Genomic DNA, 24,271 nt, shown 5'->3' with positions numbered 1-24,271 from the left:
CTTGTTTTAACACAGGAAATGCGCAGGTTATCGTCCAATATACTCACCTCTGAATGGCGAAAGAACTAGTGGCTAATGCTGATGCTAAACAGTTAGCAGCTAATGCTAATGCTGCTCCAGCAGTGCTAGCCGAGTTAGCAGCAGACTACACGCCGATAATACTGACCTCTGAACGGCAAAAGAGCTAGTGGTTAGTGCAGTTAGTGGCTAAAGCCAATACTGCTCCAGCCTCGCTGTTGGAGAACTAAACTGAAACTCCTGTATAACTCTGTACTTCAGCGTAGTGGCTTCACTGCTCCTTAATACCTGACTGGTACTATTCATACATAAGGCACACAAAGTTGAATCTTTAATAATGAATAATCTGCAGATTGCATGAGGCCCACAGTAGAGTGTGGTAGTTGAAAGTTGTAGTGTAATCATTGGTGGTACATGGTCTAAAAAGTTTGGGAATCACTGCTCTACAGAGTTTTAAATGCCATAATGATATTTCAATATGGCTTTTACAGCAATGCCAGTTTTGGCTCATGATACTCCTGTACTTGCCCATTAACTGACATATTAGGACCTGAACTGGACCATATCTTGCCCAGAATCAGGAGAATTCGGGTCATGCCAAGTGATACCAATCCAATCCAAAAAAAATTAGGCTATCATAAATCAGGAAACAAAAAAAATCTGGATTAAGATTTATCTCTAGGTGCACCACATAGTCTTGGACAGCTTGCTAAACAATTACCAATTACTGGGTCTAAAGAAATGATACCATTCCTCGTTATGTTTATATATATAATTGTTTTATCTGATCTACATTCTATTCTATTCTTTTTGTTCTTCCACTGAATCTGTGATGTGGGCTTGTGTACTGCTTTTTACTTAATTTGCCAAAAAAAAAAAATAGTGTAAGTGTGCACCCACCTACTGTTTTTCTGTCTGACTGATGCACACCATTTTAAAACCATCATTTCAACAGGCCCCTGTGAAGAAATTTACCGTTTTTTTTTATCCACACATTTATTTATTTATTTTTTACCTTCATCTATTTTTACTCCCATTCATTTTCATCCAATTCCAAGGCCTAGTGTTTCATTTGTCCGGCAGCCAACAAATTGCATGTACTTCAGACTCTAATCCACAGCCATACTGACTGACACTCTTCTATTTGTCTTTTTTTATGTTTTTTATTCCGCGTATCTTCCATTCATCCCCATTCATTTTTTCAGACAACATAAGAGTTTTTGTTTCCTGACAGCCACCAAACATCTTGTACTCAATCAGTACAGGTTACTTAGCTATATATATATCATAGCCAAACCAACTTAAACTCATGTATTTGATGTTTTCTCAAACCCCATTTCTCACACATTAGCTGTCGTTTCAAATATTCTGCATTTTTAATTTCAAAATTAAAAGTGGTAAAGTCTATAAGTAGAATGATTTGTAAACACTGCCGTACTAGCCCCATTTGTCTTTCAGCCCAAGCTTTAGTCCAGCACCACAACGAGTAACTCCCCATCCCACAAACAGAACATTCTCATAAGCTACAGTACATCATCATTGACTTAAACAATGATATAGGAGACAAAAATAAAGGAGACTTTGAGACTTTCCACCCAGCGCCCCCAGAGCAGCCCCGCCACATGCTAACTCCCTCAGGGGCAGCTGGGAGGCAGCTCGGGGGCTAATAGGCCCATGAACCAGCATGTCATCTTCTGTAGAGAGAGGTATTCATCTTACTTTTCCCATCTCTGTCCCATCATCGTCCTCCATTCCCAACCTGCTGCTATTCATCCACGGCTGTCTCGGGTGGTTGCACCATGTGCCTCTTTTCATCCCGGAAATTGCCGTAGCTACATGGCTCATCCAAAGGGAGGCAGGCGGATAATGGTGGCATGGCTTGAGGTCGCAGTCTCTGTTTTCCGAAAACCTTTAATTAAACTTTCCCTTACATTATGCTCCCTGTATGTTTCCTTTTTTTATTCATTCAGAGAAACTACAGGCCAAAAATCTGACATTTAACTAAAGACAAATGAAGGACAAAACTCTTCTTACTTCAGGTTCAGAATAGACAAATGTTAGTCACCAATGCTGTCCTAAGGCCTACATGCGAGCTACATTGCCCATCAAATGCTTAGTGCTATAGTGCTTTCACAATATCTTTAAGAAACAATATGTACAGTATGTTGCTTTAGTGGCAAACCTTAAACAAGTAGTGCCAGGCCTCAGTGTAAGTAAGACCCACAGTTACAGAGCTTGTTTTTTTAGCATGAGGGCATTTATGATATTAGAAATGACCAAACAGGAAGAATGTCTTTAAGTGCTAAAAATATTCTTTACTTACTCACAGAACAGGCCAATTGAAAATTGAACAGGCCTCAAGGCTTGTTTTTTGTTTTTGACAAAACGTAAAAGCTTTGCCAAACAACCTGGACGTGCAGTTTAAGTTGTTTTTGGAGATGCAAAACCAGCAGCTCCTGCCATTTGTTGCAGAGTTGTAGGTTCCTGATCCTTCAACATGTATACTGACGAACAAACACCTGAGAAATCAAAACAAGAATCAAAGAGAGAACGAATAAGTAATTATTTTACTCTATATTTTAAGAACTGTCAGTAGTGTCAATTAGACAATAAACGCTTCTACGGTGCAGCTCACAGCTCAAATAGCAAAACATCTTTTTAAATATGCCTTTAACCGATAAACAGAGGGTTTAAGAAAGTAAGAGAGGAAACATGGTGAACATGTGCTTCACATTAGCAGCAACTGTGTGTGTGTGTGTGCGCATGTATGTGCATGTGAGTGAGAAACAGAAAGAGTGACAGATGTAAAAGAGGAGAGGGCAGTTTCCTATTCCAGGATTAAGCCTAGTCATAGACTATATATTTGTTTCAATGGAAAATCTCCATGAACAGTGCTGTGTAGTCAAAGACTAGGCTTAATCTGTGTCTGCAAAACTGCCCCTAAGAGTTGGTTATGAGCTTTAATCCATATGTCGACATAGATGTATACTTAACAGTAATGACTCCATGTTTACATGGCTAAATATATCCATTAATACGTCCCTAGACCCTGTAAAAAGAGTGATTTAGGGGATTAAATATGGTCAAAAGTTTTAATTTAAATCATATAAATCACTTTCATTTCCTTCTTTTCAATACCTTTTTTCATCCCTTCAAAGGACTTTCCTTTCTTGCACGTCATCTGAATGGCATATAAACTCGATACTCTTCTCTTCTTATCCTCACAGGATCTTGGAGCTGCAGGAGAAAGGTGACCTGGATGTGCTGAAGCAGAAGTGGTGGCCTCGCTCGGGGCGCTGCGACCTGAGCGGCCACTGGGGGTCTCAGTCCGACGGGCGTTCGCTCAAGCTGCACAGCTTCGCCGGGGTCTTCTGCATCCTGGCTGCCGGGCTGGTGCTGGCCTGCCTGGTGGCCGCCTTGGAGATGTGGTGGAGCAGCAACCGCTGCCGGCAAGAGCAGCCCAAAGAGGTGACCGAGCACAGGGCCAGGAGGCCCGCGCAGGGCGACGACACTGCCACACTCTACTTTAAGGATCCAGCCGCAGACGCGAGCCCAGACTTAGTCGAGCTCCAGTACACTCAGTTATAGGTGTGCTCTGCTGAAATCAAAATTGGTCCTTTCCATTTTTTTTAAATACAAACAACAAAGCAAACATTAGAGCAGGCCATTTCGTTCTTGTCTCGTCCACATCCACCTCCCCCACTAAGCCAGGCACAGGGACAGAGACAGAGTGGCTTTACTAATACAGTCTGATCTTGCTTGTTACTGGGTTTTGGGGGAACGTTTTAGGGATAATTTTATCAACAAATTTTGACTAGAGTTACAATTGTGTAACAGTTTCATTCAATCACATCTGCAAATTTTACTACACACTACTACTACTACTGAGGTAGTGCGATTGTAATAGATTACAGATGGCCTTCACCAAAATCAGACTCAAATCTCTACAAGGACTTCTTCCAAACCCCAATAACTCTAAACTAATTCATTATAAGTGACTTGAAGAGTGTCGATGATAACCCAATACTTAAGACTCCCACAGGGAGAGCTGTCCCATATTTCTTTTCAGTCAGGATTACTTTCTATTAAGACCACTGAGTTTTTATCCTCATTACTGATGCATCAGTCCCTCCTCTCACTTCATAATGAATCGGAGGCTTACGAACAGCGTTCCCCTTGCTCTAGAGACAGTAAAAAAAAAAACAAAAAAAAAAAGGAAAAAACAGTAAATTGCATGCAATAGACTACTGGAAAGGTTACTAATGTGGATCCATAAACTAAAGTGTGAGCAAAGAGGATATTCTTGCATGGGCCTGTGTGTTCAGTACAAACACCCCCACCCCCCAAAAAATACAATAAATCCAACAACAAAAGAACAAAAAAAAACCCTGAATCAGATGCCCAACAATTATTAACCCCCTCCCCCATCAAATTCCAATTACAAGCGTGTGACGTCTGATTACAGTTTGCAATTACATGTCAATGGTGACGAGTTTGAATTTCTCTCTTTTTCTTTTGATTTCTTTCTTGATATGTTTATGATCTCGTGCAGGTTACTAAGGATTACAGAGTGGCAAGGGTTTCAGATCCATTGAGATATAATGATATTTCTACTGCTTCATCGGAGGGGAGGAAGGACATTTGGACAGAGAGAGAGAGAGACTGGGATGAAGCAGAGGCTATTGACACAGGTCAGAATAGAGCTCGTAAGATCTGATTCGTTGCGTCATGTCCGAGGGCCGGGGCCTGGGGTCGGTTGGTTGGGGGGATGGGGTTGCGGGAGATCATTAGAAATGTCTAGTATCCATCTTAACATCAGCCATTTCCCTCTGCAGTTCCTTTCTTTGCAGTAGCTGTAGCTGCTTGCTTCCTGCAGAAGAAGTAGACGGGCTCTTCTCAGGCTTCAGGCTCGGATTTAGGCCTTCACGACTTCCTGATTCAATTTAGCTGATTTGATTACACACTGATGAAAAGACTGCAGTCAAATTAATCTAATATTAGGATGACCATATGACACACTTTGCCAAACTGAGTTGCTTTCTAGAATAACAAATTACATTTTGGCTTATTAAACACAGATGGGGGATAATTGGTGACATTTATCACACTTAGAGCCTTATTATATAAATATACATATATATCAGTGCTGTCAAAGAACATGTGTTGCATTAATAACATGTTAATACCATGTGAGAACATACAGTGACTTGAATGTCACATTACCTCTAAACAAAACATACTGCTCAACTGCTGTATATTATATATATATATTACACTGGCACCTGCTATTTTAGTCGTTTTAAATTAATTTTAAAGTGATACCTTCAGTAGATTATGCTGAACAGGGCTTTTCTTATTTATACAGCTGTGAAAAAAATTAGACCAATTCGAGATGAGGAGTTTCTTTGATTTTACCAAATTGAAAACCTCTGGAATATAATCAAAAGAAAGATGGATGACCACAAGCCATCAAACCAAACTGAACTGCTTGAATTTTTGCACCAGAAGTGGCATCAAGTTATTCAAAAGCAGTGTGAAAGACTGGTGGAGGAGAACATGGGTTATTCCACCAAATATTGATTTCTGCACTCTTAAAACTTTATGAATATGAACTTGTTTTCTTTGCATCATTTGAGGTCTGAAAGCTCTGCATCTTTTTTGTTATTTCAGCCTTTTCTCATTTTCTGCAAATAAATGCTCTAAATGACAATATTTTTATTTGGAATTTGGGAAAAATATTGTCTGTTGTTTAAAGAATAAAACAACAATGTTAATTTTACTCAAACATATACCTATAAATAGCAAAATCAGAGAAACTGATTCAGAAACTGAAGTGCTCTTTTATTTTTGTCCAGAGCTGTATATATATAGACTGATAACTGTAAATACGAATATGATCTTTAGTCATATACAGCAAGTATCTTTTGCTTCTCTGAGCAAATATAACAAATGCAGTTAATCACAAATCACTCTTTGTTAATTGACAGCCATGATATATGTATACTGTGATAAGACCACCTTCTAAGACAACAGCCTTGAGTAACATTATCAATTGTAAATTATGTTTTAAACATGCAGATCAATAGTCTGTGATTTTGTTAGAGATGTCGCTTCATAAAACACCCGACACAAGCCATTTACTGAACACTAAAAAATGCGAGTGTCGATAATGCAGGACCTGACCTGCAGGATAGGTCAGATGCTCTTTCATGCATTTTACAAAGTGCTAGGTCGATGAGGAGCCCTTTGGGCACAAAGCAACAAAATATGTTTTTCAGGTCAAGTAGAGGATCTGTACTCAAAAGTAGCTCCGAACACTGGGATTGAGTCAACAGCTTCTTAGACATTGTTTAGATCTTCTCTAGAATCTATCCTAACTCAGTAAAAGAAAAACTAAACTAACAATCACATCAACACAGTCACCATTCACTTTAAACATGCATTTGGCATGGTTATAAATGCTACAGTTGTGATTGGATGTTTCATACATTCATCATAGACATGGGCTTTTATTGATTTCTTTGGACTGATGTTTTTCTCTGGAAGGACGAATAACATCATACAACTATAATAGAAAAAAAGGGGAAATAATTCTCCCTGAAATCAACACAGGGTAAAAAAGGAAGATAAAGTTTACCAGGAACAATAAATGATTACACATTTACACTGATATGGACATATCTATTGACAAACACTGACACTGACTACAGAAGCTTGTAGTGCACGTGTAATGCAACATACCAGACGTCTCGTCAGAGATTTGTAGGGATTAATGGATGTATAAGGAATAAAAAGATGTAAAAATAGTGGCCGTACCTTTTCTGAATGTACACTTTGGTGCACTATTCCAGCAGAGCAATGTTAATCCACATACTGCTGCCATATGAAGAACTTGCTATGAGTACAAACCATTGTCAAATAGCCCACCTCTGATCACCACCAGCATTCTGAAATACAGCGCTTTTAGCCAATGCTCCCAACAGGCTTACAATGCTAGTGATAGTAGCATAGCGTTATCCATGAAAAAAAAATCTCTATTTTTGCATGAATAGCAGAATATTTTCAGCAAAAACTGGAATTCATGCATTTTCTCTACCTCAAGGTACTGTGTCTTTTTTTAATAAACTACCCGGGCACAAAGTTCTGAGTACCACGTTTTAAATGTCAGGGCCCTCGGAATTCTACCAGTGAAGTGTGGAGCTACTTGATAATAGGGCTGCAACTAATGATTATTGTGGTAGTCGACTAATCTGATCATTTATTTTTTTATTAATCGATTAGTCAAGGATTATTTTCATCTCTAAAAACAACAGAAAAACAGCTGAACATGAAATTTATAAGGCATTTAAATGCCCAGATGCTTGTCCAGGCACTTTTGGAGACACAGACCAAGTTGAGTGTAAACTGTATGAGTAAGCCTGTTACCCATCTCCTGTTTAGAACTTTGTAAAATGCAGTACTGTTATAAATGAACGATTAGTGGACAATGAAATGTATAATCGATGCCCCTCTTGCAAGCACTATAAGCCTGTTGGAAGCATCAGCTAAAAGCACTGTATTTTAGAATGCTGGGTGAGAATAGAGGTGGGCTATTTGGCAATTTATGCACTCGTTTAGGCAAGTTATGTACTCGTTGTGTTTCACTACACCCCAAGTCAATTTTTACACCGGGGTTCTCCTTTAAAGACACAGATACTATGCTAGAATCTCTGGATTCAAAATGTGTGGGATGTTATTTGACATGCTATCAATATTTTACCCTACTACAAAATCTGCAGGAATATTCCAGCTGCATGGGATGGATTATCACAGGACTTCATTAGGAATCTCTACAACTTCTGTATGTGGAGTCCAGTAAATATTTGCTATATTAGTTGTGTATCATTTGTTGCTCTTGGTAATATTTCTTTATTTTGAGGAGCACTGCAATCAAACACTTTTTTGTGATGAGTACAGAGTACATCTAAACTTTAACTAAATGTCCCATAGCAAGCTACACCTTGTGTAGATTTTTTTTTAGCAATCAACAAGCTTCTGGTTGGATCTTCTTGGCAGAGTTATAGTATAGCATAGTCCTGATTTGTATTATTACCACCATGCTAAACAGTTGGTGCATTGTTCTCAGGGTTTAACGCCTTACCTTCAGCTCCAGATTTATCTACTGTCCACTAAATGTTAGACAAGCTTGAAGGTCTTAATTTTGGAACAGGCCCTTCTTCCTTGGATGGCAGCTGCAAAACCCACTTGGCTGTAGACAGTGAATACTGGTGTTCCAACAGCTTCCAGCTTACGACAGGGTTGTGCCTTTGTTGATCTTGGGATTTTCCTAAAAATTGAAATATATGGGTGAATAGGATAAAAAGGGTGTTCCAAGTACCAAATATTTGACAACAAGGGCACAAAATGTCATTTAGTACAATAAATAACACTCTTACGATACGATACGTTCACATTACAAGCCACGTTGCTCAAATCCATTTTTAGATTGGATTTTAAGATCGGAATTAGATCTTGACGGTTCACATTCACAAATGTAAGTGACCTGTATCAGAGTGTAGTGTAAAAGAATCCGACCCAGAAATTCCTCACATGCAAACATTGATACGTGTATAAACGTCACCTTCTTCACCAACAACAAAAAAACATTATATTTGACAGACAACTGTAGCTTTATAAAGGGAAAGCTAATACTACCAAGGCTCAGCCAAGGTGGACAGTTAGGGTGTTTTTCCAAACCTGAGCAAAGTGGTTACTCTTCTTACTGGCTTACAATTATGTAAAAAACTGCCATGAACTGCCATACAATCCAATGTCCATTTAGAGTCTGATCACAACTGTAATAGCAGGGTTCCCATCAATAAACAGTTGTACCATAGTGAGAAATGGATATATAAGTATGCAAACTAGATTTGAGAGGATCTCACTTGACATAATCTTTTCTTTTCTTTTTTTTTTTACAGTCCAAACTACATTTAAGAGCATTCTAGATTATTTAGATTAACTGATCCCCACCATTTTAACATACGGCTCCTTTTTAAAGAGTTTATAAACAGTTTAACAGTTTACTTGGATCCATTTGTTGGCCTTATTGATGCTCAACTGACATTCAACTAACATTTAACTGCATATCTATTAAATGCAACTGAACTGAAACTGAACTACATCCTACTTTATACTGTAAAGGTATCTGTAAATCTTATATCATATTTTATTTTATCATTCTTCTTGTAAATATTGTTCTCTGCACATTGGTGGGAATCTGCACCCAAGTTTTTCACTCACATGTACACCAGTACTCTGTGACGTGACACTAAAAATCTTGAATCTCTAACCCAAACTCTAATCTTAACAAATTAGGATTGGGTTTAGGGTTAGATTTAAAGTTTAAGTTAAGGTTAGGGTTAGGTTCTATTTTGAATAAAGGGGTTAAATTGCATTTAATAGACATTCAGTTAAATGTTACCGTATTTTTCATACTAAGGTGCACTGGATTATAAGGCAGATTTTAAGAGACACTATAAGGAACTTCCAGTTCAGCAGGTCTCGCCTCTAGTTGGTGGTAGGGGATAGCAAAGTAAGTTGAGTAAAGCTAAGCTAAGTAAAAAAAACTGTGATAAAAAAAAGACTTTCTTTTGAGTCAAACAAGCACTGGTTGTAAATCTACACAGATTTCTCTCCTAAAAAAAATGTTTATTTGGGTGAGTAAAGTGCATCTATCTATTTATTTACAGTAGACTTAGATTCCCAAATTTTTCCAGCACTAAGGCTAGACTAAGCATTAGCATTAGCGGCTAACCACTGTAGCAGTCCTAGTCAGGGTGAGCAGCAGACTAAAGGTCGATAATACTCCCCTCTGAACGGGAAAATGCTAATGCTACTCCAGCCCCAGTGCTGGAGAACTAAACTGAAACTCCGCTAGTTGAATGTCAGTTAGGCTTCAAAAAGGCCATGAAAAGGACCACCCAAGTAAAGTGTTACAGAATTTAGCAATGTCATTAATAAGGTTGTAAATAATTTTAAAATTAGCAAGAAGGTACAACACAAATAGAAAGAGCAACAGTGGCCTGTCATTTGTCAAAGTGATTTCATGTTCATTTATACTAATAAACCAGAGATCTTTCTGGATGCTTGCCTTATTTTGTCGCTTCAACCAGTTGAAATCGCATAAATGTTAATAACTTTAAAAAATAATCTGGGTAGTTTATTGAATAGAGTAATCATAATGGGGTGTATACTAACATTAAATGACTAAACTGATTTGCTATGTTATTTTATTAACGTGTATGTTAATGCTGACTGAGGGAAACGACAAAGAAAGACTTGATCCTCCGACAACAGGTCACTGTAGCCCTTTCTACTTATTAGATTAGATTAAATTGGAACATTTCCATTGAGTGTGTTTCTAGCATCCTCTCACAGCGAGCAGATCTTAATTACTGCAGATGCCGTGTCTGGAATATCCTGTAGAGTCTGAGTCATCAGAGTTCCTCTCCGGTTCTTTACAAGATTTAAACACCTTTTGAACTTTTCATGTTATTCCACTTCTTAAGGCTAACAGAACCTCTCAACCCCTTCCTCCCACTATTTAAAGAAGTCAAACAGAATTAGTCGGATCAGTTGCGTGAAGCGCCGTGTCTTAATAGCGGCGATCCCCGTAATGAAAAATCTGCTTCATCCTGACACTGCTGACTAATTTACCCACCGCAGTCACTTTGTTATCCCAAGTCCCACCGCCTGTCCCTAAGTTTTGATCACTCCCTGCTGTGCCTCTGTAATTCTGGCTCTGTGGTGCATTAGTATTAATGTTTAAAGATGCTTTTCCGTGACCAGAAGACAGACGGTGAATGCAGAGAAGACCACATTCATCCAGATAGCCGCTGGAGTCAAGCTGCGTAGCTTTTGCATTCTTTATAAAAAAAAGTGTCAAAAAGCCCCCGTCGATTCTTCTTTTAACGGAATCTGAATGTGAGCGATGGGCGTCCTCCTGAAGAGCTCTTTTTTTATTCAGGTCGTAACTCACACCTCGCCCTGCCGTCTCTCTGTGCAATAATTAAGAAGCAGAGTGTAATGCGCTTTAATGACTTCTTGGGTAAATAGAGCAGTCATTTTGTTTTTCCCTGTCCTGCCGAGCATTCCTCGGAAGTGGCATTTTAACACTCGCACAGAAGGCAGTGATTTAACACACTGATTCAATTGTGGGTCATTATTTTGTTTAGTAGCAAGAAGCAAAAAAAAAAACTAATGATGTCAGTGGCTATATAAATATTACCACAAACTGTAAGAATAATGCAGAACATTCATGCATCAGCCAGTGGAAGACTGCATGTTGCTGGGCTTTAGTTCACTACATATTCAATTTATCAGGCCATGTAATATTCTAAGCATAATCTATTTTTGGTACTACTTAGTTGGTACAAGGTTCCTTTATTAAAGAGTTTCTTAGTGGTTATTAGTTAGGTTGAAAATAGTTTCAAAACCATTAATAAGCAGTTATGACACAAATAGAAAGAACTATAATGACCTGTCATTTGCCAAATAATCCCACATGAATTTATACTGTCAAACCTCACTTTTCCTTCAGTCAGATCTGTAAATATAATAATAAAAAAGTCAGTTTAGTCATTTAATGTATTAGTATACACTACATTATGATTACTGGATAAATAATTAAATGTAGTAGTTCAATGAATATAATTAAGAACCCATGCGTCACAGACTACTTAAAAGATGTGTTAATTTTTCTTACGGCACTATAACTAGTTATAACATGAATTCTAGAACAAAATGTCAAAGTACAAATTATAAAAGTTTTGTTGCATTATGTTGCTTTAAGATTCTAATCTTACAAACATGTTCCCTTTTTATCACAATCCTCAAAAACATGATTGAGCTGATCAATTAATTTAACTGATTTTGCAAATTGCCCTTTCTATTTGTGTTGTATTTTTTTATCTTATAAACTGTTGATTTTGTAAATGTGAATAAATTACATCCTCTACAGAGAAACCCTGCTGTACATTTTGGATCTTAATTACTGTTTATTCGCTTAATTTACTATATTATGGAGGAAAAAAACATTAAATATGTAATGACATTTAATGCTTTTTTCCATTAATTAACAGTACATATGCCAGAATGTCTCAGTTATTAAATGACACAAGTTAATACATTATCACATATTTCAATTTTTAAACTAATGTCTTGGTTCATTAATATTTACAACATTCGTAAGCATTAAAATGCAGCAATGATTAAAATGTCTGAGAGAGTGTCAGTTAATAATAAGTTGATACAGTTCTTAACCATATGAAAAATGTTTATTTTTTGGTTAGAGTACAGTTAATTGGGAGCCTTTTTGTAAAGTGTTACTGCTTAGTTTTCAATTCTTTTTTTATCTAAATAAAATGAAAATAGAAATGATGATTAAAATCAAACTTGAAAAAAAACAACAAGCTAAAAAAAAGACAGAATGAAATATTAACACTGTCTAGAAACACCTGGGAAAGGAGGAGTAACAAACTAAACACAGATGTAAACAATAATAACAATGTGGGATTAGGAAAGAGACATAATGGGAGGAGACTTTGGGGGGAATATAGTCATATTATTATTGAGTCATTTCAGACCTACTGTACCTTGTTGCCAAGTTTGGTGCTCCTTGTCTTAAGGTAATGCTCCACATCACGTTTTAACCAAGAGAAAGAATAATAAGAACTGTGTGCTTATTATTAAAAATAAATAATAGCAGATACACACGCTAAGCCCCAACGTCTAATGTCTGCCCACTGTCCTGGATGTGTGTTGTCACTGGCCCTCTTTACTTGTCTGTGTTCAATGTCACATTAGGGTGAAATGCAGAGGCTAAATTGTAAAGTTGCTAAATTGTGCTTCCTCCATAAAGATGCCGATAACAATCGTGCACCATGTGTTACAGTATCAAAATGTCCTCTAAATTAAACACAATATATTTAAACTAAATGTGGTAACTGCACACTGTCTTGGATGCTTACTTGTCATAGAAGATCATTTTTAAAAAGTTATCTTCTAGCAATCCACAAAATGTCCTCAGCCATGTCCTGTCCAATAAGTCATACCGTAAAACACAGCTGCTTTCAAGATATTGCTCATAATAAGCCTTTTATGGAAAACGAGTCTCCTGACTCCTGTTAAATTTATGGCTTTTTTTCCCCACATTTCAGCAGTTTGGCTCCAGCGTTATCTGTGTTTCACATTCTGTGCTGATCCCTAGTCAACTTCAACACGTTTTAAAACGTCTGTTGGCCAAATTTGATTTCAAGGTGCACATTCTATACCATTCGCTCAGTCCAACCTTACCCTGCCTGCCCAGGACAATTCCGATTGGCCAAAACTAAAAAGCAGCGAGAGTATGAAATGAATTTGCATGGAGCTTCTGAAAAGAAAACTAAATGAAAGCAAAGCAGCCGTGCAGCAGGACCAGCCGATCTCAGCCTCTCTGTCCCTTCCCTCTTTCCCTCCCTTCCTCCCCCTGTCTCTCTTCTCTCACCCTTTCCAGGACAAAGAGGTGAATCTGGAGCAGGTGCATCGGCGTATGAACAGTCTTATGGACGAGGACATGGCGCACAAGCAGATCCCCGGCCCGTCTATCGAGATCTCTGCCCTGGACATCGGCAGCATGCAGCCCAGCCAAGCGCGGGAGGCTGGCCGGGACTTCCCGGGCACGGCTCTGTCTGTGAGCACCTTCCTACCGGAGCAGGCACATGGGGTGGGCCGGACTCTGGCGCCGGGGCCTGGCAGCACTCTGCCCCTGCCACTCAGCAGCTCCACCATGCCCTCCATCCAGTGCAAACACAGGGCTCCCAACGGGGGGCTCTTCCGGCAGAGCCCCGGCAAGAAGCCCATGCCAATGTCCTACCCGCCAGTACCAGGAGGACCCATCCCAGAAGCCATTGAGCCCACCCACAGCACGTCCATCTGAGGCTATTCTTTTTTTCTTTTTTTCTTTGTTTGTTTGTTTGTTTTTTTGCCACAGGGGACTGGTGGTGGAGGAGACTGGGGCATCACATGTAAAAAGAACAAAAAAAAAGGAAAAAGGGAAAGGAAGGAGTGAAAGTAGAGATTTTTAATACACATACAAAATGGAAAAAAAATTGGAAAAAAAAAACAACTGGAAAACAATTCCTTTTTCTTGTAAATATTTGTAAATAAGAAAAGAGCGAAGTGAGTAAAAGTGTATTTTGAATATTCTCAATTTTTGAAGTTGAGTTACAAAAACGAAACGAAAAACTTGAAAAAAAGAATCTAAAAACAAACACAAAAAAAAGACTCGAAAAACGACTGTTTGAATGGCTTTGTAAATTTTGTTCTCTATGGATAAAGACGCAAAATTCATTGTGATTGTTTTCTAAGTGCCGAAATAAAAGATGTCTCTCCACTGTTTGTTACTAGATTATCATACACTTCTCTATGAATATGAATTCTTTTGCACCTTCTTTATTATTAGTATTATCATGTTTTTATTGTTTGGTTTTTTTTACAGTCACATTCATTCTTCAGTCTCATTACCATTTTAAATGTTCGGCTACTTCATTTTCTTTGGTTCTTGCTTCTTTTTCTTTTTTGTTCTTTCTCTCTGGGTAATTTTGCTGTCTTTATCAAGCTCTCTGTTGAGTATTGATTGGGGTTTGAGTGTTAGCATCAGGGATGGAGGAGGAGGAGAATGGGAACAGTTTGTGTTGAAGATGTATTCTCCCAGACAAACCCTCCTGAGGTCTCGAGGAGCAGGAATTGGCGTTCCTGCATCCAACAAGGCCACGAGTCCCTGAGCACAAGCGAAAGCTGTACGTCCACCTCCTGAAAATCACCTCTGTCTGTCTTGTTCCCCGGTGTAGGGCTGCTCGACTGATGCAGTTTGTGTGAAAATAGTGGGAAAATGTATTTTTTTCCATATTTTCTGTACCTTAAGATATTACAGATATCATAAGATATTTTCCTTTATGGAACCGACTGTAAAGAGATGATACGGTTTTATTGAACAGAGTTCTGTAGAGATATATAACGTTTAAAAGGTATGAAAAGTATGTGTTTTTTGTTATTTGATTGTATCTTTATGAGGTTGAACAATTGAGAGTATGAAAGATCCCCCCAGCATTCCAATTCTAGGCCTTACATTTACACTTGGCTAGAGATTTACAGCTATTAGCATAAGACGTTCACAAAAATGTCTTAACTGCACATGTTTCCTTGTGTCCTTTGTTACATTTGTGATATTTTCCTTTTTGTCGTAATTTGTGTTAAAAAGTCGTCACTTTTAACCACAGCTGACCGAGCCCATGTTCCACAATCACGATCACAGTCTATTGGACGGGCCGGCGGTTGGACGAAACAGCAGCCCTCCAAACCTTCATTTAAAATGCTCTGAAATCACAAAGAGAATGACGCTTGTCTTAGGCAGAGGGTAAAGACCACTGGTTTTGGGGGAGGGAGGGGGGTTTATGATGTCAACAAGCTCTGTCCATGCTTTCCTGTCAATCATCATGGTTGTAGCCTGTATGTTTTGTACGAGTTCAAGTAGTTTCTAATGTGAACCAAAGTGACATCATATTACACTGTGTAACGCAACCTGTGGCTCTCAACCACCAACGGTGGAGACAAGGATGTCCACCCGGGCTGTAAGGTCACTTCCTTACTGCCTATACCCCCCTCCACACAACTCCTGATTCCAGAATAAGGATGATTTTCAATTTGAAATGCAAAGAAAAAAAGAAAAAATATAAGAAGAGAAAAAAGAGCAAAGTCTATCATAGTGTAGTCTGTAACATTACACCTGAGGGAGACTCTTATTTTGTTTATGAATATGCTGCTTGGAGTTTCTTAATCTTTAATAAAGAAATATGGTTTACATGTTTGGAATGATGGTTGATCAATTGTCCGGTTGTAGGAACGGCCATTGAAATGAGCCATTGCATAGGAGTAAACCAATGAATGCACAGGAGTGAGCCAATGCATAAGAGTAAACTATTGCATAGGAGTGAGCCAATACATAGGAGTAAGCCAACGCATTGGAGTGAACCATTGCATAGAAGTAAACCAATGCACAGGACTGAGCCAATGCATAAGAGTGAACTATTGCATAGGAGTAAATTATTGCATAGAAGTAAACCATTGCATAGAAATGAACCAATGCATTGGAGTGAACCAGTTCACTGGAGCAAACCAAAAAATATGAGTGTGCTAATGCATAGGAGTAACCTGCTGCATATGAGTGAGCCAATGCATAAATAAGCCAATGCAAAAGAGTGAGGCAATGCACAGGAGTAAACTGTTGTATAGGAGTGAACCAATACATAGAAGCAAACCAATGCATTGTAGTGAACCAATTGATAGGAGTAATGACTAAAGATGCTACAAAGAGTTTATACTCTTTGTTCATACTCTACTTCTCTTTTCAGACACAGAATAGTTATATTTCTACAAAATAAAGCATATTAATAAAGTTCTTTTGCACACAATCACTCACATTAAGCGTTTGCTATTGTCGGTTTCAGTCCCTTTCAGAATGAGCAGTTTGGGCTCTGTCACTTTTTTATGCAAATAAGTTGTTGCTGGCCATATATATATGCTGAGCATTTACCCACGTGAGTATTAGCTTGTGCTAAATGGCAAAACACAAACAAGCTGGTTCATGCTTAACTGTGATAGAAGCACAAAAGTCTTTATTTAAAAGTACACCTCCCTCATCTCCTGACTTGCCAGGGACAGTAGCTACAGTATCCCTCCATTAGACGAAGTCTGCTGTCGTTTTTTCAGATAGTATAGTAGGCGGGGCACTGGTGGGGGTTGATGACAAGGTGGTTCTATGCATCCATACGGCTCATAAAGGCAAATGATTCCTGACACCAAACTCTTTCAGCTAATTCACAGAGAAAGGATCTTGCTTCTATGTCAGGGTTTTTTCACTCTACAACCCTTTTAAGGTTCACATTACACACACCTGATTCACTAATGAATGTTTGATTCACTAAAAGACGCTTGATTTCCTAATACATGGCAGACACATAACTGATTCACTAATACAAACCGGATTCAAATATGACACACCTGATTCACTAATGAATGTCTGATTTACTAATAGATGCCTGATTCACTAAAACACACCTGATTCAAATATGACACACCTGCTTTACTTATTTACACCAGATTCAGTAATACAAACCGGATTCAAATATGACACACCTGATTCACTAATTTACACCAGATTCAGTAATACAGACCAGATTAAAAAATAAACACACCTGTTTCACTAATGAATGTCTGATTTACTAATAGACGCCTAATTTAAATATGACACACCTGATTGACCAATGAATGTCTGATTCATTAATAGATGCCAGACACATAACTGATTCACTATTATGAACCAGATTCAAATACATGACACACCTGATTTACTAATTTACACCAGATTTAGTAATGCACATTGAATTCAAATATATGACACCTGATTTACTCATTTACACCAGATTTAGTAATGCACACTGGATTTAAATATATGACACACCTGATTTACTAATTTACACCAGATTCAGTAATACACACCGGATTCAAATATGACACACCTGATTTACTAATTTACACCAGATTCAGTAATACACACCGGATTCAATAATGACACACCTGATTTACTAATGAATGTCTGATTCACTAATAGATGCCTCACTAATACACGTCAGACGCATAACTGATTTACTAATACAAACCAGATTTAAATATGACACACCTGATTAACTTATTTACACCAGATTTAGAAATGCACACTGGATTAAAACATGACACACTTGATTCACTACATTACATGTTAGGGTTCTTCTACAGTGGGATGATTTTTGTATTAGTTTTCATATATGCAAGTGCAGGAAATCCTGGTTTACAGAGCATCGAGATGTTAATGCAAAAGTGACATGTTTTTTCAGTGCCATTGAACTCAGTGCTGCAAACTCAGTTAACACTGAAAACAGTGAAAGAAGGCAGAGAGGTTTAGTGACTATCTATCCTATTGCAGACAATTTTCTACACAAAATACACATATCAACTCCTCAAGTGTGTACATACTCGTCCCTGTGTCGTGACATGTGGCATGTCAACGTACTTACCACATCTAAACCAAAAAATTATATATAGTACTAAAAAAGGCGTGAAGTTCTATAATTTAGATGCCATACAGAATAGCATTTAATTGATTCTATTAAGAGCCAGACACGGTTTTCCTTTGTATGATGAAGAATCGTGTAACAGAGATGGGCACTTGAGTTAGTGACCCGAGTTCAAGTCCCACTTAAGTGGCATAAAAGTAGACACTAAAATTGCAACTTGTCCCTTATGACCCCCCAACTTGACTCAAACACTTCAAAAATGAGTATCCAATTATAACAATGTGTCCTTCCATTTAATCCGGATACAGTGTGTGGAATTTAAATCAAACTCTGTTAAATCACACTCTTGTATTTACAGTCGGTCATCACACTGAAATATACACTAAAACTACCATACTGAGAGCTTTGAGAGGTGACGTTCTCAGTCAGGTCCCAAACCAAAAAGCAATTCTATGAAAATTTGATCTGACCTCAAGCTGACCCAATTATTGAGTGTAAACTTGAGTGTTAAACTGCATTCAGCAGTTCAAGCTGGTATAATACAGCTCTGGAAAAAAAATTAGACCACTTCACTTTCACAATCAGTTTCTTTGATTTTGCCATTTATAGATATATGTTTGAGGTAAATGAATATTGTTGTTTCATTCTATAAACTGCAGACAAAATTCCTCTTAAATTCCAAATATAAATAGTAATTTAAAACCACTTTTTTTTTGCAGAAAATGAGAAATGGCTGAAATAACAAAAAAGATGCAGAGCTTTCAGACCTCAAATGTTACAAAGAAAACAAGTTCATATTCATAAAGTTTTACAAGTTCAGAAATGAATATTTGCTGGAATAACCCTGGTTATAATCACAGTTTTCATGCATCTTGGCATGTTCTCCTCCACCAGTCTTACACTCTGCTTTTGGATAACTTTATGCCACTCCTGGTGCAAAATTTCAAGCAGTTTAGGTTGGTTTGATGGCTTGTGATCATCCATCTTCCTCTTGATTATATTTCAGAGGTTTTTATTTTGGTAAAACCAAAAATACATTAAAAACGTTCAAAACTGTGACTTAAGCAGATAATAATTTAATAGAAGTTTTAACTTCTAATCATACAGCTCCAGAATAAATTTAGCATTCACTTCAAAATAATATATTTTTTAATCAGGCTCTCCTTTGCTCCTCATTGACAAAGCCCTTTTCTAGATTTATAAGATTTGATTTGAGTCTGCTGGTTGAGAACACAGCAGGATTGCCCAACTCTGCTAATGAGGGAGATGCAAATAAATTAAAATAATGAGTTTTGTGCTTCGATCGCATTTAAGCATGAAATTGTTTGTGTTTTGTCATTTAGCACACACTAACATGTACCAACATGTAGTAAATTCTCAGTGTATACATGAGTTGGCCAGCTCCAGCTTATCTGCAGAAAAGTTACAGAGCCCTTAAACGACTCAGGGACTGAAACTAGCAAACTAGCAAGAACAGAGCTGGTGGACCTACTTTAATTTTTTAAAGACTTGAGGCTTGACTTAGACTCTAGCCTAAAGTCTAATGACATTATTTGGACATCATGAACAGACTGTGTGCTGTTACTTGTTGTCTCTGATAATGTAAAACACATATTTGTGAATAAAATGCAAGTCACACAACTCTATTTCAGTTTTAATGTTAGCTAACAATCAGCATTCCACTCATTAGCTCACTAATCTTTCAGCTCTGCACCATTAGTGTAGGAGTTAATGGATGTTGAGGAATAGCAATTCATGGAACACTGTGTTGCTGTATATTTTCTATATCTAGCTTTGATTTTGCATTTAATATCTCACTAATCATCTCTGCAAATTGCCACTGCCATATGTTGTTCAAAACCTCTTTATGCCTTATTTATGCACCCACCTCCCGAAGCTCCCGGATGAACAGCACATAGTGCTACTATCTGCTATGTGGTAACTGTGTGCACTGCAGTGTGATATGATTGCATCATCTAAATGATGTTTGAACATTATTAGACACAGCTTGTTCACCTCAAAATCATATTGCTGTACTGGAGTTATAAACAAGAAGTGTTTCTTTAACTTTTTCAATGAGGTATAAATCTGCGAAGTGTATCATTTGATAATATTACACTACAACTCTTAGTGAGTTGAACCGAGGGCAAGAGTGGTAGAGAAAATTCCCTAAAACCTTGGGAAAGAAAGCAGGACTCAAAAGGAAACCCTCCTGAGAAGAATGAAGAATCACTAAGAGGAATAACTGTAGGTGGTTTGTTTTGATTTCACAAAAGGAAATTTAAGCGCACTAAAATACATCCCAACAATGTACATGACCAAAGTGTAATTATGGTGCGTGGCAGTGGACAAATAGCTATTTTATTAAACACGAGGTGAAAAAAAACTCTAAACTCTAATAAAAAATACCGGAGGAGCACGGAGTTAACAGTATGTAATTTAGCCTGTAATTTTCTCAGAGGACGTCTGAGAAAAACACATACATGGTCGTTCCAGACGGGTATAAAATCACAGAGGACCCCCATAAGAGAAAATTACCCCAAGACCTCATAAGAAACTAATCCCAGCCAGATAGGGCTTTAGACTCTAAAGGAGAAACTCCAAAATAATGAGGCAAAATTAGAAAAAAAACATTTAAAAAGTGACACTCGGGAAGGGTAAAACTAAGAATTACTGAGAGAAAGAAACCAAGATAAAGATAAAAAAAACTAACTACAATCATAAAAAAACAGAGTCAAAGTGTGAAACACTGTAGGCACATAAGGAAGAAATGCTGAGGTAAAATAAACCAAGTGTCAAAAGAAGAATCTCTAAGAGCAGGGAGAAGAATACCTGACCCCTGAGAGGATCCAAGTTTCAAAAGGAGGAACTCCCTGAAAGAAAGAAGCAACGGCACTGACAGGAGTCAAAAGGAGGAACTCTCCAACTTTATGAGAAAAAAAAAACAGTGATGGAGATTTCTTTAGAAGCATGAGGAACAACCACTAAGGAGAAATTACACTAGAACATGGGGTCCCCTATAAGAAACTTATTTAGGAGCATGAGGGACAACCCCTGAGAGGAATCAAAACACCTTACAATCATTAGAAAACAATTCTTAAGATAAACCAGACTGACAAGAGAAAAAGGATAGAAAAAGCTTAGTCTATTAGTACTAGTTCACAAGACGTTTAGGAAATAAACGATTTGCTGCAATCAAATAGAAGAAAGATCTAGAAGAGATTACAGTAACATTTTATTTTGGGTGCTTGAACGATTTCAGAATATCAGCAGCAAATTAACATTAGTGTAGCAGCAGCAGAAAAGCATCTGAATATACTGAATATATTAAATATGTATAGACTCACTTACTACTATTAAGCAAAACTAGTTCTAAACTCAACCAAAACCTAATTCTAACCATCAATCTGGCTCCTTATTCTCAGCCCATTCCAGTTAAAGAATAAATCTGGGGTGAAATGGACTTTGGTTGTAGTGAAACATAACGAATATGAACATTTGTCAAACTGCCCACCTACATTTACCCCCAGCATTCTGAAATACAGCACTTTTTAGGTGATGCTCCCAACAGGCTTAAAATGCAAGTGATAAGGGCATAGAGTTGCCCATACAAAGAAATGGTTATTTTTACACCATTAACAAGCTCAAAGTAGCTCCAAACTTAATTGGAGGAGGACCCTATCATTTAAAACAAATGAGAACTTTAAATATGCTCAGGAAGCTTATTAAAAAAGACTGTTTATACATACACACAGTACCTTGAGCTAGTTCTCCAGGGCACCATCTTGAAATTAAATCAATAAGTTTACTGACGAGCATGAACAGAACTAAAGCTGATACGTCACGTGAATATTCAAATTAGTTTTGTACCAGAGTCAGTGCAACAGGAGTTGGAATATATTGCAAGGATGGGAGAATGAGTGTTACTAATTTTGCAATCAGATCCCCTATCCTACCTATGTGTTTGTGCTCATCGGTCAAGGTACTGTGTCTGTATCTCTTTTAATAAACTACCTGAGCACTTCTTAGTGCTTTGTTTTATATGTCGGGGCCCTCTGATATCTACCAATGAAGTGTGGAGCTACTTTGAGCTTGTTAATGGTGTAAAAAAAAGTAGACTTATTTGCATGAAGAGTGCTATGCCCCTATTTTTTGGCTAAAAGAGCTGTATTTCAGAGGTGAACTACTTTATCAAAAGTTTGTACTCATTATCATGTTTTACTACACCCCAGGTCCATTTCACACCAGATTTCTCGTTTGAGTTTAGGTTCAGAAGCATGTCTATTTTAGCTTATTGGGGAAGTTTGGAACTTAGAAAATCCAAATAAAGTGAATTGATAAAGAACTGAATGTTCACATGTAGTTAATAAACTACTGAGAGTCTTGGTGACCTTTATGACCAAAAAAATAATCTTTGATTTTTTTTTACAAAAAAATAGATTTTCCATTATAATTTATTTTTTTCCTCTACAAAAAAAAAAATCAAACTACAGATGATAAAGAATTGGTTTTACCTGTAAAAAAAAAAAAAAAAAAAAAGCACATTGGATTATACTTCAGAACGAGGGTTTCTGACTGAAATTTACGCGGGTTTCTGAAATTTACGCGGGTTTCTGACAGAAGAAACTTTGAAGGAACAAATAATTGTTTTCCACAATTAATCACGGAGAATGCTGATGCCGCAGTTTTCAGAAACGGCAGATTTTACTTTTAGCTAAATATATGCTTTATCCCACCGGGTGTTTGTGTGGAAAGTGCTGGAACGGTGCTGGAACGTTTGTCAGTACGGGATTAGTTTTAGTTAGTCTGTAGGAGGCGCCGGTAACCAAGGTAAGACGGAAAAACACTTCAGAAATTAAGAGCGTTTTAGGATATTTTAGATTAAAAAGATAAAATGTCTGTATGTAAAATCGTGATTACTCAATTCTGAATTCGCATTAAAACTGTAATTCGTATTAACCAAATTAATCAGGAAAATTGCCCAGCACTAGTCTAATTAATAGTTTACTTCTTTTAAAAAAAGGCCACTCCAAATAAAGTGTTACCAAACCTGTGACCTATTGAACTGTGCACCCTGACTTACAGTACCTAGCTTACCACTGTGTCTTTTGTTGTGTAGCTTAGCATCTATGTACGTGAACCTTGTTGCAAGGGCTCTACAGCCAGCCCATTTCCCAGAAGCAGCAGGAGATTAAAGCAACACAGCCTGTTCTTCCTGACCTCAAAGGTCCTGGGAGCATTTTGCCGTCCCGCTCAGGCCGAGAGCTGACAGGACACTTTTGAAGTCGGGAGGAGGGGGGCGGCAAGCTGGCAGCGCCTGCTCCTCCTCCACCTGCTTGCGAGATTAAACAAACAAATCCTCCGAGTCCGGCTGACAAGCTCTCTGAGTCACGATGAAATATCTCCATAGCTACACGGCCGGGTGTCAGGGGTTCTGACAGTGACACAGCATGAGTCAGATTTAGAGAAAGAAGGAGATGGTGGGAAAAAAACCCACAGCGAAAAACCACTTCTCACTCCACAAAAGCCCCCTCACTCAGCCTAAGACTGAAGTCTCGATTTAGCTTTGTCTGGCTGTGGAGATTCAAAACTTTCCTCGGCTCCACATGCAGGTGCGCCCGCCAACTGCCTGATGGCAGCCGGTGGTAGATAAACGTGTCTGCTGGGCTCTATTCAAAACCTGAAGGAAACCTGAAGATGTGCAGTGCATGTTGTCACATCTGCAGGCAACACAAAACACAAAATCTTTTCTTCAGGGCAATTCTGGCTGTAAGAATTCAGTATTTCTAGTCTTGTTATCAGCATAATGATACTGCTAGCTGCATTCACAAGCAGCAGGGCCTCAGCCAGTCTTATATTGGGATAAAACCACCTGCATATACTTAAAAAGGCAATTTAGATCTCAGTCAGAAGGAGAAAAAGTAGAAAAAACTTTAGAACAGGAATAAAAAATTCAGAGGTGCTCTGAGCTGAAGCACCAGGACAGAATTTAATAATAAGGGCATCTTAGTACATGGTAAAGAGAGGGGGAAAAACTGGTAAACACTGCTAAAAATGTACAATGCAGTAAAGGCCTGATGATCCAGAGGAAGGCAAGCACCAGCACCATAAACTTGCATCAC

General features: G+C 38.0%; 1 protein-coding gene and 1 long non-coding RNA gene across 3 annotated transcripts in view; one reads left to right on the top strand and one right to left on the bottom strand.

Moving 5' to 3' along the window:
* Positions 1-15,900, top strand: part of grid1b (glutamate receptor, ionotropic, delta 1b) — a 566,616-nt gene extending 550,716 nt beyond the window's left edge. The window contains exons 15-16 of the mRNA XM_022669150.2: positions 3,246-3,486; positions 13,553-15,900. Coding sequence (XP_022524871.2) covers positions 3,246-3,486; positions 13,553-13,975 — 664 coding nt within the window. The 3' untranslated portion in view covers positions 13,976-15,900. The remainder of the gene's footprint in view (positions 1-3,245; positions 3,487-13,552) is intronic.
* Positions 1,316-24,271, bottom strand: part of LOC111192373 (uncharacterized) — a 33,322-nt gene continuing 10,366 nt past the window's right edge. Inside the window, exons 2-3 of one of the 2 annotated variants that reach the window (XR_007424564.1) lie at positions 8,159-8,344; positions 1,316-2,537 (exon numbers count right to left, since the gene is read on the bottom strand). This is a non-coding gene — a long non-coding RNA (uncharacterized LOC111192373). Of the gene's footprint in view, positions 2,538-4,777; positions 4,889-8,158; positions 8,345-24,271 lie in introns of those variants that run through there. The other variant, XR_007424566.1, reaches the window with a different exon arrangement.

This window comes from Astyanax mexicanus, chromosome 15 (genome assembly GCF_023375975.1).
Source record: "Astyanax mexicanus isolate ESR-SI-001 chromosome 15, AstMex3_surface, whole genome shotgun sequence".
In the NCBI taxonomy this organism is placed as follows: Eukaryota; Metazoa; Chordata; class Actinopteri; order Characiformes; family Acestrorhamphidae; genus Astyanax; species Astyanax mexicanus.
The sequence above is the reverse complement of the archived record's forward strand: the minus strand, read 5'-3'. Positions and strand labels throughout refer to the sequence as shown.